This window comes from Schistocerca cancellata, chromosome 2, assembly GCF_023864275.1.
Source record: "Schistocerca cancellata isolate TAMUIC-IGC-003103 chromosome 2, iqSchCanc2.1, whole genome shotgun sequence".
Classification (NCBI taxonomy): domain Eukaryota; kingdom Metazoa; phylum Arthropoda; class Insecta; order Orthoptera; family Acrididae; genus Schistocerca; species Schistocerca cancellata.
Window position 1 is genome coordinate 849,211,187 of NC_064627.1, and position 21,562 is coordinate 849,232,748.

The window sequence follows — 21,562 nt, forward strand, 5'->3', positions numbered from 1 at the left end:
TTAGTTGTTGAACTTTGTTAGTAAATATATTCAAATACTGTAAAGGATTTACGCCCACGCAAGCGCTAGACACTTTCTACTCCCACAGTTCCCTGCGCCACAGATTAACAAGGTGTCTAATAGAGGAACGGCCAGGAAGATGAGTCTTACTGACTAGGTACATGGGTAATTTGAAATAAAAGAGAGTGTATTTGCTAGGAACGAGAACGTTTATTGGCAGCAGGGTACACGGCGAGAGCCTAGGCTAGGAGTGCGTTGGCGGCAGCAACTGCGGGGGCGGCAGCGGCGGCCACGACGCGCTCCGGGGGCGCCGCGACGCCGACGCCGCGGTACACGACGGCGTTGAAGCCGTTGACGGGGTCGGCCGAGTAGTGGACGGTGCGCAGCGCGCCGTCGGGCTCCACCAGCGAGTAGCTGCCGGACACGACGTCGCCGCTACGAGACTCCTGCTGCGACTTGGAGTCGCCCGTCAGCGCGTCCTGCCGACACACGGCGCTCTTACTGCCCGCCTCCGCTACTCGTCACACTACACAGACACTTGTCGAAAACTGCACCACCAAGAAGACTGAGAGATTTGTTGAAAAATAATGATTGGGCTCGACTGCTCTATGTCGCTTTATTAAAACTACCTGTTTAGACCAAAGCCTATCCTCAGGCATCTCAGTCACATAACAAGGAGCACTCAGAATTTGAAACTTGATCTGCTACCTGCGAGACACTTTATGTTGTTGGGCAAGTGTCAAAGATTGTTGTTGCTGAATAATGTACTCCTTTTTGAGCAACTGACAGCTTCAATAACGGATAGTAAAGGTCATTTTTCCCTCTAGTGTAGTACGTATGAACATCACTCTTCTTCATGAATTGAGATGGATTATTTATAACGAATTTCATTAGCGAATATGTGTAGTCTGATGGTGCAGTTAAAATACCTAACTCCTTAAATAGGAGTCCTTGGGTGAACACCATTAATTATTCTCACTGCTCTCTTTTGTGTAATCAGTACTTAATGTCTAAGTTGTGAGTTACCTCCAGAAAACTATTCCATAAGACATTATTGAGTGGAAATATGCAAAGTACGTTAGGGGGCTGATCTGTGTATTACCAAGACTAGCGATTATATGAAGAGCAAAAGAAGCTCAGTAATATGCTTCTTCCAGTTCAAGTTGTCATCAATGTGAACACCCAAAAAAATTGAGGACATCTACCCTGTTAACTGTGAAACGTCCCCTTAGAAAAATTTATACATGACTGTGCTTAAACTGACACACAATATTTTTAGCGCAACGCAATCTGACTTTCAGAAATCCGTACAAAGGAATGGCCCTGATTAACATTAAACTGTACCTTTCACAAATCACTTACCTTACAAAAATCTTCGTTACTCGAACTACTGCAATGCAGCGAGCGCCACTACTGCCAGCTAAATAAAAGATTCAAACTACGGAAGGCACTAACTACTAGTAGGCATAGTTAGCAAATGAAAGATTTTAATAGAGAACAAACAATGTATTTACCTTAATATTCATAATTGACATCCAGTCTTACAAATTTCAGAAAATCACTGGCTGTGCTGTGTGCAGTCTGTGGCTAGTTTGCATTGTTGTCTGCCATTGTAGTGTTTGGCAGCGGCAGCTGGATGTGAACAGCGCGTAGCGTTGCGCAGTTGGAGGTGAGCCGCCAGCAGTGGTGGATGTGGGGAGAGAGATGGCGGAGTTTTGAAATTTGTAAGACTGGATGTCAATTATGAATATTAAGGTAAATACATTGTTTGTTCTCTATTAAAATCTTTCATTTGCTAACTATGCCTACTAGTAGTTAGTGCCTTCCGTAGTTTGAATCTTTTATTTAGCTGGCAGTAGTGGCGCTCGCTGCATTGCAGTAGTTCGAGTAACGAAGATTTTTGTGAGGTAAGTGATTTGTGAAAGGTACAGTTTAATGTTAATCAGGGCCATTCCTTTGTACGGATTTCTGAAAGTCAGATTGCGTTGCGCTAAAAATATTGTGTGTCAGTTTAAGCACAGTCATGTATAAATTTTTCTAAGGGGACGTTTCAACTGAGCCTGTTCATATGCTACATCAATTGTCGGTATGACTCTTCGGTGTACAGAACTGGATATAGTGAGTTTTTTCTTTTAGTCAACTTCTTCTATTTCGTGGACGAGTTTCTGTTTCAAAACTGGTAAAAAATTGTACCTCTAAATGTAGTTGCATGTGTAGAACTAATAATTTCAGTAATATTAATATTAGCACTATTCATGTGTGTATATATATCTTGTAATCTGACTGTTCCACACCATATCGATAAAATAACCGTGAAAATGACTGCGAAACATGACATTACTAAACTACAATGTGGTGTACCACAAGGATCAATTATGGGCCCATCATTGTTTGTGATATACAACCTTCCACTTCCAGTTTCAGAAGACGGAAATTTTGTACATACCGCAGATAATACAAGCATAGGATTAAAAATAGCAGCAGTCCTCTTGCTCCAAAGGCAGCTTATAAAATATTCGGAAATTTCAGCAGATGGTTCAAGGCAAATGGATTATCATTAAATTTTGACAAGTCTCAGCAGACACAGTTCCACATTTGTCGCGGGTTTCTCAAGACATAAAAATATATTTCTGAAACAATGGGACTACACACGGACCATAACCCCAGTTGGTAAATCCATTGCGTAGAATTAATGAAGCGCCTTGTTTCAGCTATAGGGGCTTTAAAAATGAAGATACTATTCTGCATTTTATCCATTGATTAGTACGTTATGGAACCGTTTTCTAGGGAAATTTTTCTAGGGATAATTTCAGAATCCAGGAGACTGCCACGAGAATTATATCTGTTGTGAATTCTAGACTGTCCTGCTGGGACATCGTCAGGGTGTTTTGAGAACAAATTCAAAACTCATACATTCGTTGATGACATGTAGAATACGTAATTGAGTTTAAGGCTAAATCAGACGTTTTTGTTGGTCAACTCCATCTACTTCACTGAAGAACATCTTCGAAGGAACTCGTAAATTTAAAGCAATGTAATAGAGTGACGTAACGTCATTTCACTTTATTACACTTAAGTTATGTGTATAGCTTTGCCTTCTTCCCATATCCCAGAGACCGCTCTTTACGGGATACATAGAATATGACTAATGTATAGTAAGATAAAACAGCATTAATTTACAGGATATGTACACAATCATCATCATTTGTTTCTAGATCAACCCTATATGTTATCTACATCAAAACTGCAAAATGCAGCAAAGTACCTGATTCGTACATTAGACTTGGACAAAACTTTAACAGGTTAAGCACAAAAGGCCAGCTTAAATGGCATGTTCTTGTGTATCCATACACCGCCCAGTTAAAGTATTGTCTAATGTATGAACAGGCCTTTTTCCTGTATTATATAATTTTGATGTAGGTAATGCAGACAGTAGCAGTATTAATAAATTATTGATACAGCAGCTACTGACACTGCGTGCACACAAATTTGGGACCTGTCCGACATTACTGCAGAAGTACCTGAGTACTACAGCGATGACGATTTAATATATTCAGGTCGCTGGAAGATCAAAGAGTCAGTCACAGTTGCCCACCCGGTTAGCCGTTCGGTCTAACACACGGCTTTCCGAACTGGAAAGGAGCGCATGGTCCCCGGCACGAATCCGCCCGGTGGACTTGGGTCGAGGTCCAGTGAGCCAGCCAATCTGTGGATGGTTTTTAGGCGGTTTTCTGTCTGCCTCGGCAAATGCCGGCTGGTTCCCCTTATTCCGCCTCAGCTACACTATGTCGGCAACTGCTGCGCAAACAAGTTCTCCACGTATGCGTACACCACCATCACTCTACACTCTACCACGCAAACATAGGGGTTACACTCGTCTGGTGTGAGACGTTCCAAGAGGGGGGGGGGGGGGGTCCACCGGGAGCCGAACCGCACAATAACCCTGCAAGAGTGGTTCAGTGTGGGGCGGCGGATGGGTGAAGTGGACTGCGGTAGTCGTCGTGGGGTTGTGGACCACTGCGGCTGCGGCAGGGACGGAGCCTCTCCGTCGTTTCTAGGCCCCCAGTTAATATACAATACAATACAGTCACAGTTACAAGGGTATGCTGAAAAGTAATGCCTCCGAATTTCTTATGTGAAAACTTGTAAGAAGGATGTTGTAATGCCGTCTTACATACATACACATTTTTATTGGTTTCTATAATATTGTAACGTTAATTTTATCTTGTACACCTTGAGAGCTCTGTTACTCTCTGTTCAACATGGAGAAGATTTTTTTATTTTTTTTATTTTGTTAGTCTGATGGCGGACATACAGTGGATGCCATTTTCCCGCAATTGTCTCTGCAGTGGTTACGGCGGCCGCCGTGGCCGAGCGTTACTAGTCGCTTCAGTCCGGAACCACGCGACTGCTACGGTCGCAGGTTCGAATCCTGTCTTGGGCATGGACGTGTGTGTGATGTCCTTAGGTTAGTTTGTTTTAACTAGTTCTAAGTTCTAGGGGACTGATGACCTCAGATGTTAAGTCCCATAATGCTCAGAGCCATCTCCCAATTCTGCAGTGGTTACGGGAGGTTAGTTTCAGAATTCTTCCTTCTGCCAAAGAGGATCATTTCCTACTCTTCTATGTAGCACTCCCAACCATGTTTTCTTTGTTTTGCTGATACTTTACAGCCGTTATGTTGTTTGTTCAAACAGAACCAGCAAATCACGTGCTGTGTTGGGCTAGAAGTTGTGGTAAAAATTCGGTTTCTGATCCCCTAATCCCGTGCGCAGTCACCGATCGGTTCTCAATGGCAGCGTGGGAGGAAGAACAACCTTACGCTTTAGGGAGACAGAGAGGAGCCTTTTTAAAACACTGTTGTTCCAGTCGTCGGTGGGTGAGTATCGTGTGCTGAGAGCACGACTAATTTAGGTCATTCGAGATGCGGTTTGATTTAGAAATCAGTCTATGTTGATGGTATCAGCACCATTAGCTGCACCTTTTTGCAATGAATTGTGTAATGTTAATTTTGCGTGTGAAATTTTTATGAGTATTCCTATAATGCAGTTTGTAAGTAGAGGGCTTGTCCGTTGGGCCGTGCTGCACCCTGAGCGCTAATGGCAGGTAGCAGTGTTAATCTCATTGCTCAGGTGTAGCTCCCTCCTCGGTTTCAATTTATCGGTCACGTCTATTTCATTTCTCCTCCAAATCTTTTCCAGTGACTCGTTATACCATTTATTACTTTTGTGTAAAACGATTGCTCCACGTGTGCAGTGTCCATCAGACGATTACTCTCTCTTCCCCTTGTTGCTTCTTAGTAATTCACTCCATTTACCGTTACGACAAAGCGTGTGATGGTATTTCTTAACGTTTGTACTGCACTTCAGACAGAAGGCGCTGCCACCCGTTTTTCCTTTGTCTACTCCTTCTTCTTAGCTCTCGCTTCCTTAGGCGGTGTGCGATACATTCAGTCAGATAACCTTCTTATCGGTAATGCATGTACAGAGGACTAGGATTCCTCACGTTCTCGTTTGCTCGTGTTCAGTTCCCACAGTTACGTTCGCTACCTTATCGAATTCGTTACGGCATGTGCACGTGGATTTCGTGCAGTCGTGTGTAAATAAAGACTCTATTTTCCAAGCATTAATTGTTAGCCCCACCTTGTACATTTCTCCATTGTTCCAGTATATAGCACTCCGTCGTCAGGCCACGAGTGGCCTACCGGGACCATCCGACCGCCGTGTCATCCTCAGAGGAGGATGCGGATAGGATGGGCGTGGGGTCAGCACACCGCTCTCCCGGTCGTAATGATGGTGTTCTTGACCGAAGCCGCTACTATTCGGTCGAGTAGCTCCTCAATTGGCATCACGAGACTGAGTGCACCCCGAATAATGGTAACAGAGCATGGTGGCCGGATGGTCACTCATCCAAGTGCCGGCCACGCCCAACAGCGCTTAACTTCGGTAATCTGACGGGAACCGGTGTATCCATTGCGGCAAGGCCCTTGCCTCTTGTTCCATTATATGCATATCAAATTTACAGTGATGTTTATTTCTCTCCTTTTCAATTCAAAAAAATCCGCCCCCCCCCCCCCCCCAATCGTCGAATGGATCAATCCAACAAGTAAGAAGTAAGAACCTCAGAGCCTGGTGAGCCCTAGGTGATTTTCACTTACTTCAGTAAATTCCCCTTTGGGATAAACGGAGACGTATTTCCTTTGCGCAATGTGAATGAAAAATATCTCTAGTAGGGCCTGAGTCTCCATTCTCCCTTGCACGTGCGAGAGAATGAATAAAATTTACCACATGCCGGTTGCGGGCGTCTCTATCACACGCCTCACGCACCCAATTCCGTTTAATACGGTGAGTGTTAGGCACACTCCCACACGATTCTGTTGCATCTCCGTCCCAGATAAATTAGGCAGAGGATAACGGCTACGATAGCTGTTCATTTAAGTACTCCCATTTAGTTTTCAGAGATAAATGCATGTCTCATACGCTCTTAAAGCTCTTTGAATAAAACAAACGCTCTTGATATTGTATATCTTTATTCTTTACGTCTACATATTTATTTCTCAATAGTCAACCAGAAGACGGACACAATTCTCCCACCGAGAGACCAGTTTATTGACACTGTCGTTGTAGAATGTTTGACTCGTTTGACGGAGCCACAATCCCACATCTGCTTGCACCGCTTCATCACTCTCTCTCTCTCTCTCTCTCTCTCTCTCTCTCTCTCTCTCTTCTCACCGATCACAGGCCCTGTAGACCACGCGCTGCATCAACGATCTGCTTCCACCGTCTTCTGTCTCTCGCAGCCTCTCTCCGCCCTGCGGAAATTACTAATACTGCGATGTCCTTCTCTATGTCATCTTTCTACCTTGTACAAGGTCGGCCCAATGGTCTTGTTGCCTGGAGAGTTCCTTCAAATGCTTTCTTGGTGATTCTGTTGTTTTCCATTCTAGCCACATGTCCAGCCCATTTCAGTCTCCTACTTTTTAATTTCTTGATGATAGTGGGTTGCTTCATTAACAGATAAATTTCATTGTTCTTTCGAATTCTCCATACGCCATTCTCCTTCCCCAACACAGGTCCCCAGATTTTTCTCATTACTTTTCTTTCAAAAACATTCAGTTTTTGTCTTTCATTCTTTGTAAGCGTCCAGCTTTATGAACCGTACGCTACTATGGGGCAGATAATACTGTTGTATATCATCATCTTTGTGGTGATTGACAAAGCTTTACTTTTGAGTGGATTGATTAGTGAGTACAGACGTCTTGACCCTGAGGCTATTCTTTCATTTATATCCATTGTTATATTTTTACTGTTGAAACGTGACCTAAGGTATTTAAACTGGAGAACTTTTCTGAATTTAGAATGTTGGTCAATTTCAGAGTAAGGATTTGGGTTTATGACTCGATCTATTTCCATATATTCGGTTTTCTCTTGGCTAATCAAAAGCCCGATTTTGCTGGCACTATGCCTGGGAGATCTGTACATGTCTTTCAGTTCTTCTTCAGTTTCACTCAGCAACACTATATCGTCTGCATAAGCCAGGAGTTTTACTTCACTGTGTTTGAATCGGAGACCATTGTATAGTTGTAAATTACTCTCCCGAACCACTTTCTCTAATGCAAGGTTGAAGAGGACACATGAAAGAGCGTCTCCGTGTCGTAAGCCTGTTTTAATTGCAAAGGTGGGGGATATGGATCCTCTGAACTTCACTGCTGCCTAGGAGCCATCCATGCACAGTTGTATCATCCTGATGATTTTACTGAGTATACTAAATTCTCGTAAGGTGTTGTAGAGGCTACTTCTGTAGATGCTGTCGTAGGCTCACTGGAAGTCAATGAAGAGACAGTGGATGTTTTTGTTAAATTCCCAGTATTTCTCAAAGATCTGTCGTATGGTAAACAAATGATCTGTTGTGGAGCGGTCTATTCGAAATCCAGCCTGGTAATCTTGAATAATGTTTTCCGCGTAAGGTTTAAGTTTTTCCAGAATGGTCATTGACAGGATTTTGTATGTTACGTTCAGCAAACTGATTCCTCCGTAATTTCCACATTCCATTCTGTTTCCTTTCTTGTGTATGGGACAAATTATTGCAGTTTTCCAATCTTCAGGCAGCGTTTCAGTTTTCCATATCATTGTGATAAGGTTATAAATTTCTTTGTGTAGTTTGCTTCCGCCCTCTTTTAACATCTCTGCTGATATCTGGTCCTCGCCTGCTGCCTTGTTGTTTTTGAGCTTTTGAATGGTGTGGATCACTTCCTGTTCTGTGATTCTACATTCGTCATTATCAATGCTGTCACTCTCAGATATTGCGTAATCATCACTAGCCAAGTGAAGTTCTTTAAGTTTTGGAAGCAAACGAAAATCGGATGGGTGCCGAGTCGAGACTGTGTGGAGGATGATCGATGATAAGTAACCCAAGGTGTCGGACTGTAGCAGATGCAGCGCTGTCATGTTGAAGGAGAAAGTGCTCCGTGTGTGAACGAACCCTTCGAATCCGTACTTTCAGAAACTCGATTACACCCCGCTGATTCTCACACACCGACGTAATTACATTCCACGCTAGGGATGGCGGTCATCGCTTAAATAACCGGGTTTCGGTTAATCGGTTTGTTACCGCACCAAATTTAACCTGACTGTTAAAATCGCTCAGAACAAGCGGTTGCTGAACTAACCGCTTTTCGATTTTTTATACCTGTTATTTCCTGTAATCAACGTGCAAATCGAACGAAGACTGAAAATTTTTGACTCAATTTCAAGAAAAATAGAATCGAAATATTAAGTCAAACGGGGAAATAAAAGAAAATTTCTTCGGGCCACCGTTTGCTGGTTTTCTCCAAACTGGCAAGGCGTCGAATACGACAAAAAATCACTATATTTTACTATTGATTCTAACTTTTTGAAACTGCTCAAAAATCATGCTGCAACCCGGGATCTACCTACATCTACATTTATATTCCGCAAGCCACCCAACGGTGTGTGGCGGAGGGCACTTTACGTACCACTGTCATTACCTCCCTTTTCTGTTCCAGTCGCGTATGGTTCGCGGGAAGAACGACTGTCTGAAAGCCTCCGTGCGCGCTCGAATCTCTCTAATTTTACATTCGTGATCTCTTCGGGAGGTATAAGAAGGGGGAAGCAATATATTCGATACCTAATCCAGTAACGCACCCTCTCGAAACCCGGACAGCAAGCTACACCACGATGCAGAGCGCCTCTCTTGCAGAGTCTGCCACTTGAGTTTGCTAAACATCTCCGTAACGCTATCACGGTTATCAAATAACCCTGTGACGAAACGCGCCGCTCTTCTTTGGATTTTCTCTATCTCCTCCGTCAACCCGATCTGGTACAGATCCCACATTGATGAGCTATACTCAAGTGTAGGTCGAACGAGTGTTTTGTAAGCCACCTCCTTTGTTGATGGACTACACTTTCTAACGACTCTCCCAATGAATCTCAACCTGGTACCCGCCTTACCAACAATTAATTTTATATGATCATTCCACTTCAAATCGTTCCGCACGCATACTCCCAGATATTTTACAGAAGTAACTGCTACCAGTGTTTGTTCCGCTATCATATAATCATACAATAAAGGATCCTTCTTTCTATGTATTCGCAATACATTACATTTGTCTATGTTAAGGGTCAGTTGCCACTCCCTCCACCAAGTGCCTATCCACTGCAGATCTTCCTGCATTTTGCTACAATTTTCTAATGCTGCAACTTCTCTGTATACTACAGCATCATCCGCGAAAAGCCGCATGGAACTTTCGACACTATCTACTAGGTCATTTATATATATTTTGAAAAGCAATGGTCCCATAACACTCCCCTGCGGCACGCTGGAGGTTACTTTAACGTCTGTAGACGTCTCTCCATTGAGAACAACATGCTGTGTTCTGTTTGCTAAAAACTCTTCAATCCAGCCACACAGCTGGTCTGATATTCCGTAGGCTCTTACTCTGTTTATCAGGCGACAGTGCGGAACTGTATCCAACGCCTTCCGGAAGTCAAGGAAAATAGCATCTACCTGGGAGCCTGTATCTAATATTTTCTGGGTCTCATGAACAAATAAAGCGAGTTGGGTCTCACACGATCGCTGTTTCCGGAATCCATGTTGATTCCTACAGAGTAGATTCTGGGTTTCCAGAAACGACATGATACGCGAGCAGTGCGGTAGCGTTCTCGCTTCCCACGCCAGGGAAGCGGGAAAGTCGACCGAGAAATATGTGATACCTCAAGCGACGTTGAGAACGAGATAAAAAATTCGGTGGCATCACTTTTCAGCACGACTCCGTACAATGTTGTCGTGACTACACTCTTGAAGATGTTCTTAAAAAGGTGCACACTGTAGTGACTACAACACGTGACATTGCACACTCGCAGTCGCTGCCACTGCCGGACAGTACGTACCTGTACGCTGTATCCGAAGTTGTACTGGGGGTGGGGGTCGAACTCGACGTCGGCGGCGGCGACGACGGGGGCGGCGGGGGCAGCCAGCAAGCCGGGGGCGGCAGCCACTGCGGCCACGGCGCACGCCAGCACACACACCTGCAGAGCCTGCGAACACATGCAGCGCCGAGTTGTACAACATCGCGTCTGAGGGGGTCGTCTGGAAACTCTGTTCACAGGCGTCGTAAAATAAAGCGAAAAACGGCGTATATGACGTGGCAAGTTAACCGAGAACATTTTATCCAGCAATAACAAAGAGTCTCAAACTTCCTGAAAGTTTAAAACTACGTTTTGGACCGAGTCTCTAACCCCCCACCATTACTGTTTTGAGGTAGTTATTCTAACAGCTGAGCAAGGAAAATTGGAGGATCGGATGTACTCAAATAATCCCCTCAGACTGGAAGAGCTACAGCAAAACGTTGAATATACTCTTGCTGCTATCCCTGAGGCAGAACTGCTATCTCGCAGTTTGATAAATAGAGCATAGCGCTGTGACGACGACAACGATGGCCATTACCCAGCATCTTCTTTTAAGATGTTCATTGACTAGAGTCAATCCCGTGTCGGTGTTATTGTGAGTATTTTCCGGCGCACTTTTGTTTTGCCCACCTTCTAATTACCAGCAGGTGAGCAAGTAGCATTAATTCTCTCCCTCTGTTGTTTTACTGGAGAGATAGTAGGATTCCATGCAGACATTAAGCAAAAACCTCCTCTCTATTAATAAGATCACTAACTAATCGAGTCTCAACTGTTTCGGTAATGACAATATGCCATTAGTTGTAAAATCCCGCCAGACTCTTTACGTTGTTATATTCCATAGATTGACCAGTACCAAGGCAATACCCTGCAATAGAAGATTTACTTGGCTGTAGTAAATGTGTGTGACCCTTATGTTCTATGCAACTCTTTTCCACGATCTCGATGATCTCACCAACATATGACATACCACAGCTGTATGGAATACGAAAGACACCAGCTTTCCACAAACGAAGATTATCCTTTACAGATCCTAAAAGGGACTTAATGTGACATGGTGGTATTTCCGCAGAATACAACCAATCCTGTTGGAAATGCTACCTGCCTAAGGCAAAGATGCCGTGAATTTATGGGCTAACTCGTTATTTTCATCACTCAACCGATTCACGGTTAGTCGATAGCGCATCACAAGTGTGGTCAATCTTTCTCTCTGACTATTCTGGCAAAAGGTCACATCCGAATAGGGAAGCTCAGCTGATATGCTTTCAGTGTCTGCGATAACGTGGGCCCTATGATCCAAGGTAAGAAGTTCCCCTTCGCACTGAAGCGGATAGTGACAACTATTAGCCTGAAGACGCAAATCAGTGTCAGTTGGTTGCCTACCAACGGAATTGATATAACAGCTGTGCAAATTCACACTTCCATCAGGCCAAACAACAAAGGTGTTCTATGTTTCAATAAAAAAACCAGGGAAGCGTCAATGTTGCCAACCCCAGGGCACGCTCCTCGAAATCTTCCATAAAAAGACTGTCAATAATAGGTGACAAAAACCACCCTATGTGTCTGCTCATGGAACTGGCTACTGAATAAAAGTAAGCGGAACTCAGCACATGGCAAAATAGAAACACCAAACAAACAATTATCTGTAATTAGTCAGACAGAGGGATGCAAGTGGATAGAGAGTGACGATATCGGATATCAGAGTTATTCAAAAGTAATCAGCCTACTCATAATAAAACCACTGAGTTCCTAATGAAATGTATACATCGAACTACTAGTGCGATTAACAGAGTAACAAGGTGTTTTGCTACACAGTATGTAGGAGCACCAGCCAACTGTCAACAGACCTAAGAAGAATCTCTTCCTTGTGCATCTTCGGAAGACCATAGAATCTGGAGGGGACAGCACAAGAGCTAAGACTCTCGATATTCTCTTGCGGCAAGGAACTTTTCTTCAGGAAGTTGTTACGAGAGGCCCTCTCAACCTTTTATGTCGAGGCAGCACCGAGTCTGTGATAAGATAGACCTGATATTACACACTGCATATTTTGAAAATACCTCGCTTGTCCACCACAAGAGTAACATTGTCCTTGTTCACGGGTAAGATAACAATTCTATCCGAAGAAAAGTGCCAGCAAGTTGCTCCAGCGACTTGCAGACACGGGATCATTCGGAAACACAAGGCTTACAAATCATCCGCTCGACCGATACTTGAGTATTGGTCGTTAGTTTGGGATCTTTCTCCGGTAGGATTAATAGTGGAGATAGAGGAAATCCAACGAAGAACTGTGCGTTTCGTCAGGTTCTTGTTGAGTAAACACGAAATGTTGTGGAGATGCTCTTCAAACTCCATTGTTAGGCTGCTACTAGAGAGAAGTTGTAAAAAATATTACTGTTGAAACTCAGAGAGCGTGCGTTTCAAGAAGAGTCAGGTGACTTACTACTGTTTCCCCATACCTTCTGTAAAATGACCATGATACGGACCTTTTGTCGTCCTTTCTGCGCACCATTTGAGAATAGAACAGCAAAAAGGGAAATAGTTGTGGTATTGGTAGTTCACCATGAAGGTGACATGTGGAATTTAGATATAGATGTAAAGCAGAATATGTTCCTCTTTCCGTGCTATACCACGTCAGTGATCTTGTAGCTTGCTTTTATGAACAAAGAACAGTATATAGATATGTTATTTTTGTCATAATGACAGGTTTCAGACTAATTGTGCCTTCTTCAGGCTTGGAATACAGGAGAATTTGGTAGTTGTCAATGACACCGACTGGTCTTGATCTGTTTACACTGCGCTAGAGGTGACCACTAGCCTTACGCAAGATGTCGTTATAATGTATGCAGAGGGCCTTACTGGAGTAAAAACGCATAAATGAAGAAAGAAGGATGAAGGATGAAAGTGAACTTATTCACCGTCGCATGTACGTGCAAGCTAGCTAAGTTCTAGCCTAGGTCTCTTACCACAATAATACTTAAAAAAATGTCTTTGCTTAATGCTCTGGTGAGGGCGCTCTTATATTCGTAAAAGACGTAGGTGCAATAATCTTATAATGGCTTCTTCGCCTGAATTTTCTAGTGGATAGCTGATATGAATGAAGTCAGCATTCACTTCTCAACTCTGTAGCTACCTCGAGTCAAATTCCCAGTGGATTCCGGTCAAACACGTGGCGCTTCAGTCGGCAAAACAGCTAAGACTTATAGAGGAATGGTTAACGGAATTTTGGCAGTTTGAAATCGATTCAGCAGGAAGCCGATACATTCCATACCTCCTTTGATACAAACGAGAACCCATAAAACGTCACAGATCGTTCTTCTAAAGCCGAGATCGCTTTACGACTGTACTTGTCACATGTGAGCAGCAGTGCAAAAAGGTCATTTTGAGACCTGAAGTTGATCAAAAATAGGTCCCATCTTCAAAGCTAGAAGACTGATCCAACGCTACGGCTTCACTCAGTATTCAACATGATATTTAAAAAACTCAGTTATTATAAGTAGCTCTATTAGTATGACGTGTAGGTGCAAACCAATTAGCCAGTAACAGACACTATTTAAAACTGTGCTTCTCGTTACAATAAGTTATATAAAAAAATTAAATACTTACTTATGCTTGGACATGAACCTCTAAGTTTTGTTCTTTTTCTTTAAAAAATATATAGCGATGTTAATAAATCGTGTTGAATATCTTAATGACTAAAGTTTCTCATAATGAGAAGGAGCGATCAGTATGTATGCAAAGAATTTTTTATAGCCAAATCGCATTCAAAACTTTTTTTATTGACCAGTTTCGACAGGTAAAATGCCATCTTCAGACCTTTAACAACTGTTTTGGTTGTACGTCATGTTACATTGTGCGTTCATTTTATGATGAACATGGCACGAGCAATGAATTATCAATCGAATCTGACGTACCGAAAAGTTTTTAAAGATCTGAAGATGAGTCTTATCTGTCGAAATAGGTCAATAAAACAGTTTTGAAGGCGATCTTGGCTATAAAAAATTTCTTTATAGTCTTAATGATTTCTATTCTTTTCAGTATTCTAATCTCATCGAATCCTTAAATCATGGATTGTACAGAAAATTTGTGTGAAATTAAATAACAGTCTTTACATTCTGCGTTATAGGCTTCTAATTCGAAAACTGCTCTTATATGCAATTTTTGTGGGTCAGTTATCGCACAATTTCACCTATTTCCCCTAGGGCAGTGTAGGTTCTCAATAAGGCACCGAAGTGTTTTATCGAGCGAAGTGTGAAGTTTCGCCAGTCCAAAAGAAAAGTTCCGATCGGGCTGAGACCGTTGGCACTGAAAAGTTTGTATCCTAGTTGAAGGTCTGCAGAGAATGGAACTTACCTTGAGAGACATGGCTGTAGTGGTTGAGATGGGTCGGGACCTCAGCTGATACCACCGAGTGACCGGGCCGGAGCTTATATACGAAAGCCGACTGCGCGTTGTGCAAGTTGCTGGCACTGGCTCATCCCTGGCTGGCGCGCGCCCCGGGTAGAGGGGTGGGGGAATCACCCGCTGTGTCCGAAGCCGCCCGGCCGCGCCCAGCCAGAAAGCTCGGCGCAGGCCCGCCACCTGTGCAACGGTGGTGAACAAACGGCTCGCCGTTGCGGCAGCGGCAGGTTACGTACGCTGAATCGAGATAACTTACTCTGTTGTATCAGCTGCACGTAGCTGGGCAGAGTTTTGCGACAGTGAACCAAGTGCAATAACTCACACAGTGTGTTTCAGAATCTGAGCGTAACAGGACAGTGGTATTTTTAACACCGAACCAAGTACAATAGCTCGCACAGTGTGTTTCAGAAGTAAACGGACATCCTCTAAACCGTTCTCGGCAAGCACAAGCGCGATGTGTGGCGAAGAGTAGATAGTGCTCATTCCATTCTACTACTGTTCTGAATGCCGTTATCGTGAATGCTGCGTGGGAAGAGAGACTGTCTAGCTCCCTCAGTATGGGCGCGTATTTCTCAAATTGTAACGTCGATCTCATTACGCTAGATTTTTGTTGCAGGAAGTAGATTTTCGAATGTGGTCAGTCGGACATTTGCAAGCCCATCCACGAAGTACAATGTCTTTCTTGTAACATCTTCTGCTCAAACCCGAAGGCTGAATTTGTGGTTTGGGTCCTCACAGTGGAAAGACCATTTTAGAGCAATTTCCGAATCAAAAGCTTTAAACGGAGTAGTTAAGGTTTATTATCTAACAGTACGAAATTTTATTACACAATTGTATAATGTAAAGATTTTATGAAATTAAAAAGTGAAGGGAATTTAAATCATTACGATATTGAGCACGGTTAATTAACAGAGCTATGAACAATTGTATGTACGCATATAACATCGACAAACTTTAGGGACAGGTTCAGGTTCCTTACATCAAAACAGCCGGCCGGAGTGGCCGAGCGGTTAAAGGCGCTACAGTCTGGAACCGCACGACCGCTACGGTCGCAGGTTCGAATCCTGCCTCGGGCATGGATGTGTGTGATGTCCTTAGGTTAGTTAGGTTTAAGTAGTTCTAAGTTCTAGGGGACTTATGACCACAGTAGTTGAGTCCCATAGTGCTCAGAGCCATTTTTGAACCTTACATCAAAACAAAACAGAAGTATCTAGTAAACAAGGTCTCTAAAGTGCATAGCTTGAGAGATATGAGCACTTGTTCGTTTTCGATACTGTGAAACACTTCTCTTTTACTGTAAGCTCTTTGCTTTACGTATTTTGGGAGGAGGTAGTATGGACAAAAACAAGAAAAAAATGTTCATTAAACATAGGCTTTAAAATGCATACCTTAATAGTTTCGAACACTTGTTCAGTAGAAGAGATGTGTTTCACATTAGCAAAAAGACGAATAAGCGTTAATAGCTCTTAAATTGTTCTTTTTAGGCGATATGTATACTAGACTTTTTTCTTGTTTTGGTCAATACTTCCTACCGAAAATATGGGAAGCAAAAACCTTGCAGTAGAAGAGATCTGTTTCATAGTATCGAGGATGAACAAGTGCTCATACCTGTTAAGGTATGTACTTTAGAGTCCTTATTCACATCCACGCATGAATCGGTATTTCAATTAAAAAGAAAATATTGTGGCCGTAAGTAGTTGGTAGTAGTATAATTATTCAGCCAATAATTATATACAGCCATTTTTAGGAAACGCCCACACACGCACACGTTTCTTTATACGACTTTTGAATTCCCTACTGTAACGCTCACAGAGGTCACGTGAACTTGTATGACGTCACGAGACAGTAAGTTATTTGTCAGACGCGAGCATCTTAGGACGCCTTGCACTTTTCCCGAAATATGTCGTCAATAAATGAACTTATCTGGCAATGTCTCCAGCTTCAAGAGCTCAAGTATCTGCGTTTGTGGAAGGCGTAAACTTTTAAGTGTCGTGGATGAAATGAGGTGCGCACGAGATCAGCTTTCCACGAAATCGCACTCACTTCGAACTGCCAAATTTCCATTAACAATGCTTTTAAAAGCCTTAGTGACCTTTCCATTCAGCAGGAATCAGTGCGAATTTGACGCTTGTAGCGTGGAGTTTGCAGGGTGAATGCTGACTTCATTCACATCAGCAGATCACTGAAAATTTCAGAGGAATCAGCCCGCATAATACAGCTGCGTCTACGTCTTTTACTACTGTAAGAGTGCCAGCATCATCATCATCATCATCATCATCATTTAAGACTGATTATGCCTTTCAGCGTTCAGTTTGGAGCATAGCCCCCCTTATACAGTTCCTCCATGATCCCCTATTCAGTGCTAACATTGGTGCCTCTAGATCTATAAAGCATAGATACAATTCCCTGTTCCACTCATAACCCTTCTCCATTATTTGCCGTAAGCTAAAGATCTGGTCCTGACAACCTCTAAGAGGCCTAAACCCACACTGATTTTCATCCAATTGGTCCTCAACTAATACTCGCACTTTCCTTTCAACAATACCAGAGAAGATTTTACCCACAACGCTGATTAAAGAGATACCTCTGTAGTTGTTACAGTCTTTTCTGTTTCCATGTTTAAAGATTGGTGTGATTACTGCTTTTGTCCAGTCTGATGGAACCTGTCCCAACTCCCAGGCCATTTCAATTATGCTGTGTAGCCATTTAAGACCTGACATTCCACTGTATTTGATGAGTTCCGACTTCATTTCATCCACCCCAGCCGCTTTATTGCACTGCAATCTATTGACCATTTTTTCCACTTCCTCAAATGTGATCCTATTTCCATCATCATTCCTATCCCATTCTACCTCGAAATCTGAAACATTACTGATCGCATTTTCACCTACATTGAGCAACTCTTCAAAATATTCCCTCCATCTGCCCAAGGCATCCACAGGATTCACCAGCAGTTTTCCTGACCTGTCCAAAATACTTGTCATTTCCTTCTTACCTCCCTTTCGAAGACTGCTAATTACACTCCAGAATGGTTTTCCAGCAGCTTGACCTATAGTCTCCAACCTGTTTCCAAAGTCTTCCCACGATTTCTTCTTGGATGCTGCAATTATCTGTTTGGCTTTGTTTCTTTCTTCGACATAACTTTCTCTGTCTACTTAGGTTCTGGTGTGTAGCCATTTTTGATACGCCTTCTTTTTCCTTTTACAGGCTGCCTTGACTGTATCATTCCACCAAGCTGTTTGCTTCATCCTACTTTTACACACTACTATTCCAAGACATTCTTTAGCCACTTCTAGTACTGTGTCCCTGTACCTTGTCCATTCCTTTTCCAATGACTGTAATTGACTACATTCAACTAACTGGTACCTTTCTGAGATCGCTGTTATGTACTTGTGCCTGATTTCCTTATCCTGAAGTTTCTCCACTCTTATCCTCCTACATATGGACCTGACCTCCTGCACTTTCGGCCTCACAATCCCAATTTCACTGCAGATTAAATAATGATCAGTGTCGTCAAAGAATCCCCTGAATACGCGCGTGTCCCTCACAGCCTTCCTGAATTCCTAATCTGTTATTATATAGTCAATGACAGATCTGGTTCCCCTGGAGAGTGCCAGCATCATACAATTAAAACAAAGATATTTTTAATCTTAAATTTTTGTGGTGCGGGGCCCTAGATTCGAGAAACGGGCCTGCCCCCTCTGCGATTCATTCAGCGTCTCTAAGACACTTCCACGCTACCTGAACTAACCCGGGACGTTGCTCTTATTTGACTCTTTTTATATCTCTTCCCTTAATATACCTAGGTAAAGGTCCCAAACGAAGAACAACAACGTTACAGTTGGTACCGCTTTCGTACGTAAAGGAGTTATATTATTGAAACTTCTGACAGTTCGAAACCGTGTGTTGGATACAGTGTGGGACACGAAACCTTGTAGGGCTCCAATAATTGTGTCACGAAAATAACTGATATTAGAGCGTATTATGTCTGAAGAATTATTTCTCTTTAGAATGGTCAGTACAATTACCAGTTTGGGTCTTTCTCTTTGTACCGAAATTTATGCTGTTCCGAAACTTCGTGGGACATTAAAATTACATTTTAATCCGCCAGGAAGTTTCCAAACGACATTGTGCAACACCTGCAGGTGTTGGTCCCAAGGGATTGCTCTGCTATAAAGAGGTCTACGGATACCAGTGACTGTATGCTGGCCCCAGTTTTGATTTTACGAGAGGTGGAATTTTCCTATACATCGGTCAGGGGGCCTGAAGATGGCATAGTGAAACGCTGGAACTGGCAGCAAAATTAAAATAGACCTGGAAATTTAGAAGGCTGAAAGTGTTTTAATTTGGCTATTGTCTTCTGCAATGGTACAAAAGTGTGACACCCTGAGATGTCATCCGCGGGCTCGGCAACACCTCAGACAGCAAGGTGTTGACACATGCGAAAAAAAGACACATCATAGATGTTCATGTGAGATGTAACAAAACCACGTGATTTCGAGGTCGAGCATAGCGAATCTGACCTCCATCGCATAGGCGTCAAAAGAAGGGATGAAATGTGGTTAAAGGGAGGTGAGACGAATAACAGGTCCACAGTGAGGTTGGGCACAATTTTGGTGCCAATGTGACATCATTAACCCACCTTACACCTCACGTGAACTTCCGTTCTCCAGTCTTTGTTTTGCGTGTGTCGTACCTTGCTGTTTGTAGCATTGCCGAGCGCGTGGGTGACGTTGCAGGCACCACGCTTTTGTAGAAGTACAGAGGAAGATTGTAGGCACTTTTGAGCCAAATTTTAAACTTCTAGGTCGCAATGGCAGACAATTACGGGGTTTCGAAAACGTGACCCTCTACTCGCGTTGCGCAGTGTATTAACATTTGTATTGCGTATGGCAGCTTGCCTACAGTTATTTTATAGGAATAGTATCCAAGCAAGTAAATATACCCACGCAAATGAACTGAAGACGACTACACTATATTTGTAACGATTGCTACCAGCCCTTCAGAGTTCAACCAGCAATGGAGAGCCCCGCGTAGGATCGCAGAAAGAGGTGAATCGGCCTTCTCTGTCCTTCCTCCACCTGCCGTGGGGTCATCGACCCTTCACGTCACACGACCAATGTGGTCTGTAAATGAAAGCGTTTTCATTTAAGGAGCATAAAGTAAAAAGTACTTTAGGAAGTGAATGGACTTGCCATATGCCATATACGAAGTTGATCATATTTTTCTAGATCTTTCGATTTTTTTAAGGGCTGGGATACCCTAACCTCTCATCCTATTGAGCTCAAATTTCGCACAGTTCATTTTTATACAGAATGAAGGGGGGGGGGAGGGAGGTAACCCAAGAAAATATACCAAAATTTTAAAAGTCTACCCTAGTGTAGGGCATACAAACTAATCATTAAGTGTATGCTAATATCGCCTCTGTTTTGTTGCCCAAAATTCTGGCGATAAAAATTTTCATTCTCAGAACTCGTAACAGTTATATGTTGATCGCGTCCTTTCGTGTCATCGCACCTTGGAGCCCTTGGTCATGCGGGTACGAGGGCTAGAGACGTACAGATTGCTTAAACATGCAGTATTTATAGGAATTAAGAAAATAACCGTCGGGTTTGATTGTGAATAGCTCTCCAACTTCGTAGTTGGAAATTACTCACAAAATTGGTTTGGTTTTCGAGCCACGTTGCACTAACAATATATATAACAAACAACAGTCCTGTTTTCGAAAGCTTTAAGTTGCACGAAAGACCTTGTACGTAGTTCCTTCATATATGGTTTCACCTAGACATAAAATTCCATGGTAACCTGAAATAATTCGAACCTGAACATCATTTGGTCTTATTTCAAGGACGTTAGTATATCTGATATTCAAAGTAGACAATGTCACATTTTTTTACTAGTTGACATTACGGAGATGCGTATTAAACTTCGCCATTTGAAAAGCAAGTAAAATATTTTTCCTTTTTTGCTTTCATCTTCACATTACCTTCTTCGTATTTTCTCGATGTGCTGACTGTTTGAAACACAGTGCAATTGTCTTGTGCAGTATTTTATTCGTTCTATATGTCGTACTATCTGCAACTGAAACGATGAAAGCAAAGACTGCAGCATAATAGGTTGTATCTTCGGTTTTTCACTTGCGGATGCAGTGAATATGTCACTAGAAAATTACAGCCGACAACTATCTTCACTTTGCGGTTTTAATTGATCCAGTTGGCGACTGAAATTTAAGCTCGGAATCCTGTTGTGAAAACAGTACAATTAAAGTGACGAGTCGCAATGTATCCGTATTTTCAAAATAACCTAAGTTTCCCCCGCTGTAACGTGTTAAATATTTCAGCCGACAGTTCTGTAATACATTAAGGTATGAGCGAGTCTACTCTACACAGACAGTATTTCATAGGTAACACGAGGGAACGTAGAGCATTAGTCTTCATCGCCTGCCAGTTATGCCACCCGTCACACCAACAGCTCGTGGTCTTGACGATGCCTGTTGCTCACGAGAAAATACCAACGACTGTAGAAGCAGAGATATCGGTTAACACATACTGTTCCTAGTCGACTGTCGTTTAATATCTTTAATTTCACCATACTAAACCGATTTGTCCCTCTAAAACCCCTTTAGTCCATGCCTTTGAAAAGACATAGTTCACATTGTACACACGAACAAAATAAGTGTTTACGGAATGCAACCAGCTGTGTGATTTGATTGAAGAGTTTCTAGCAAATACAATACAGCA

The 21,562-nt window shown here is 42.7% G+C and overlaps 1 protein-coding gene across 1 annotated transcript; it reads right to left on the minus strand.

Moving 5' to 3' along the window:
• Positions 1 to 239: 239 nt before the first annotated feature.
• LOC126159287 (larval cuticle protein A2B-like) lies at positions 240 to 20,357 on the minus strand. Its single transcript, XM_049916504.1, has 4 exons — positions 20,340 to 20,357; positions 14,775 to 15,002; positions 10,410 to 10,478; positions 240 to 479 (listed from the first exon to the last, which is right to left on the minus strand). The coding sequence occupies exons 1-4, from the start codon at positions 20,355 to 20,357 to the stop codon at positions 240 to 242; spliced, it is 555 nt and encodes a 184-aa protein (XP_049772461.1).
• Between the last annotated feature and the right edge of the window lie 1,205 nt (positions 20,358 to 21,562).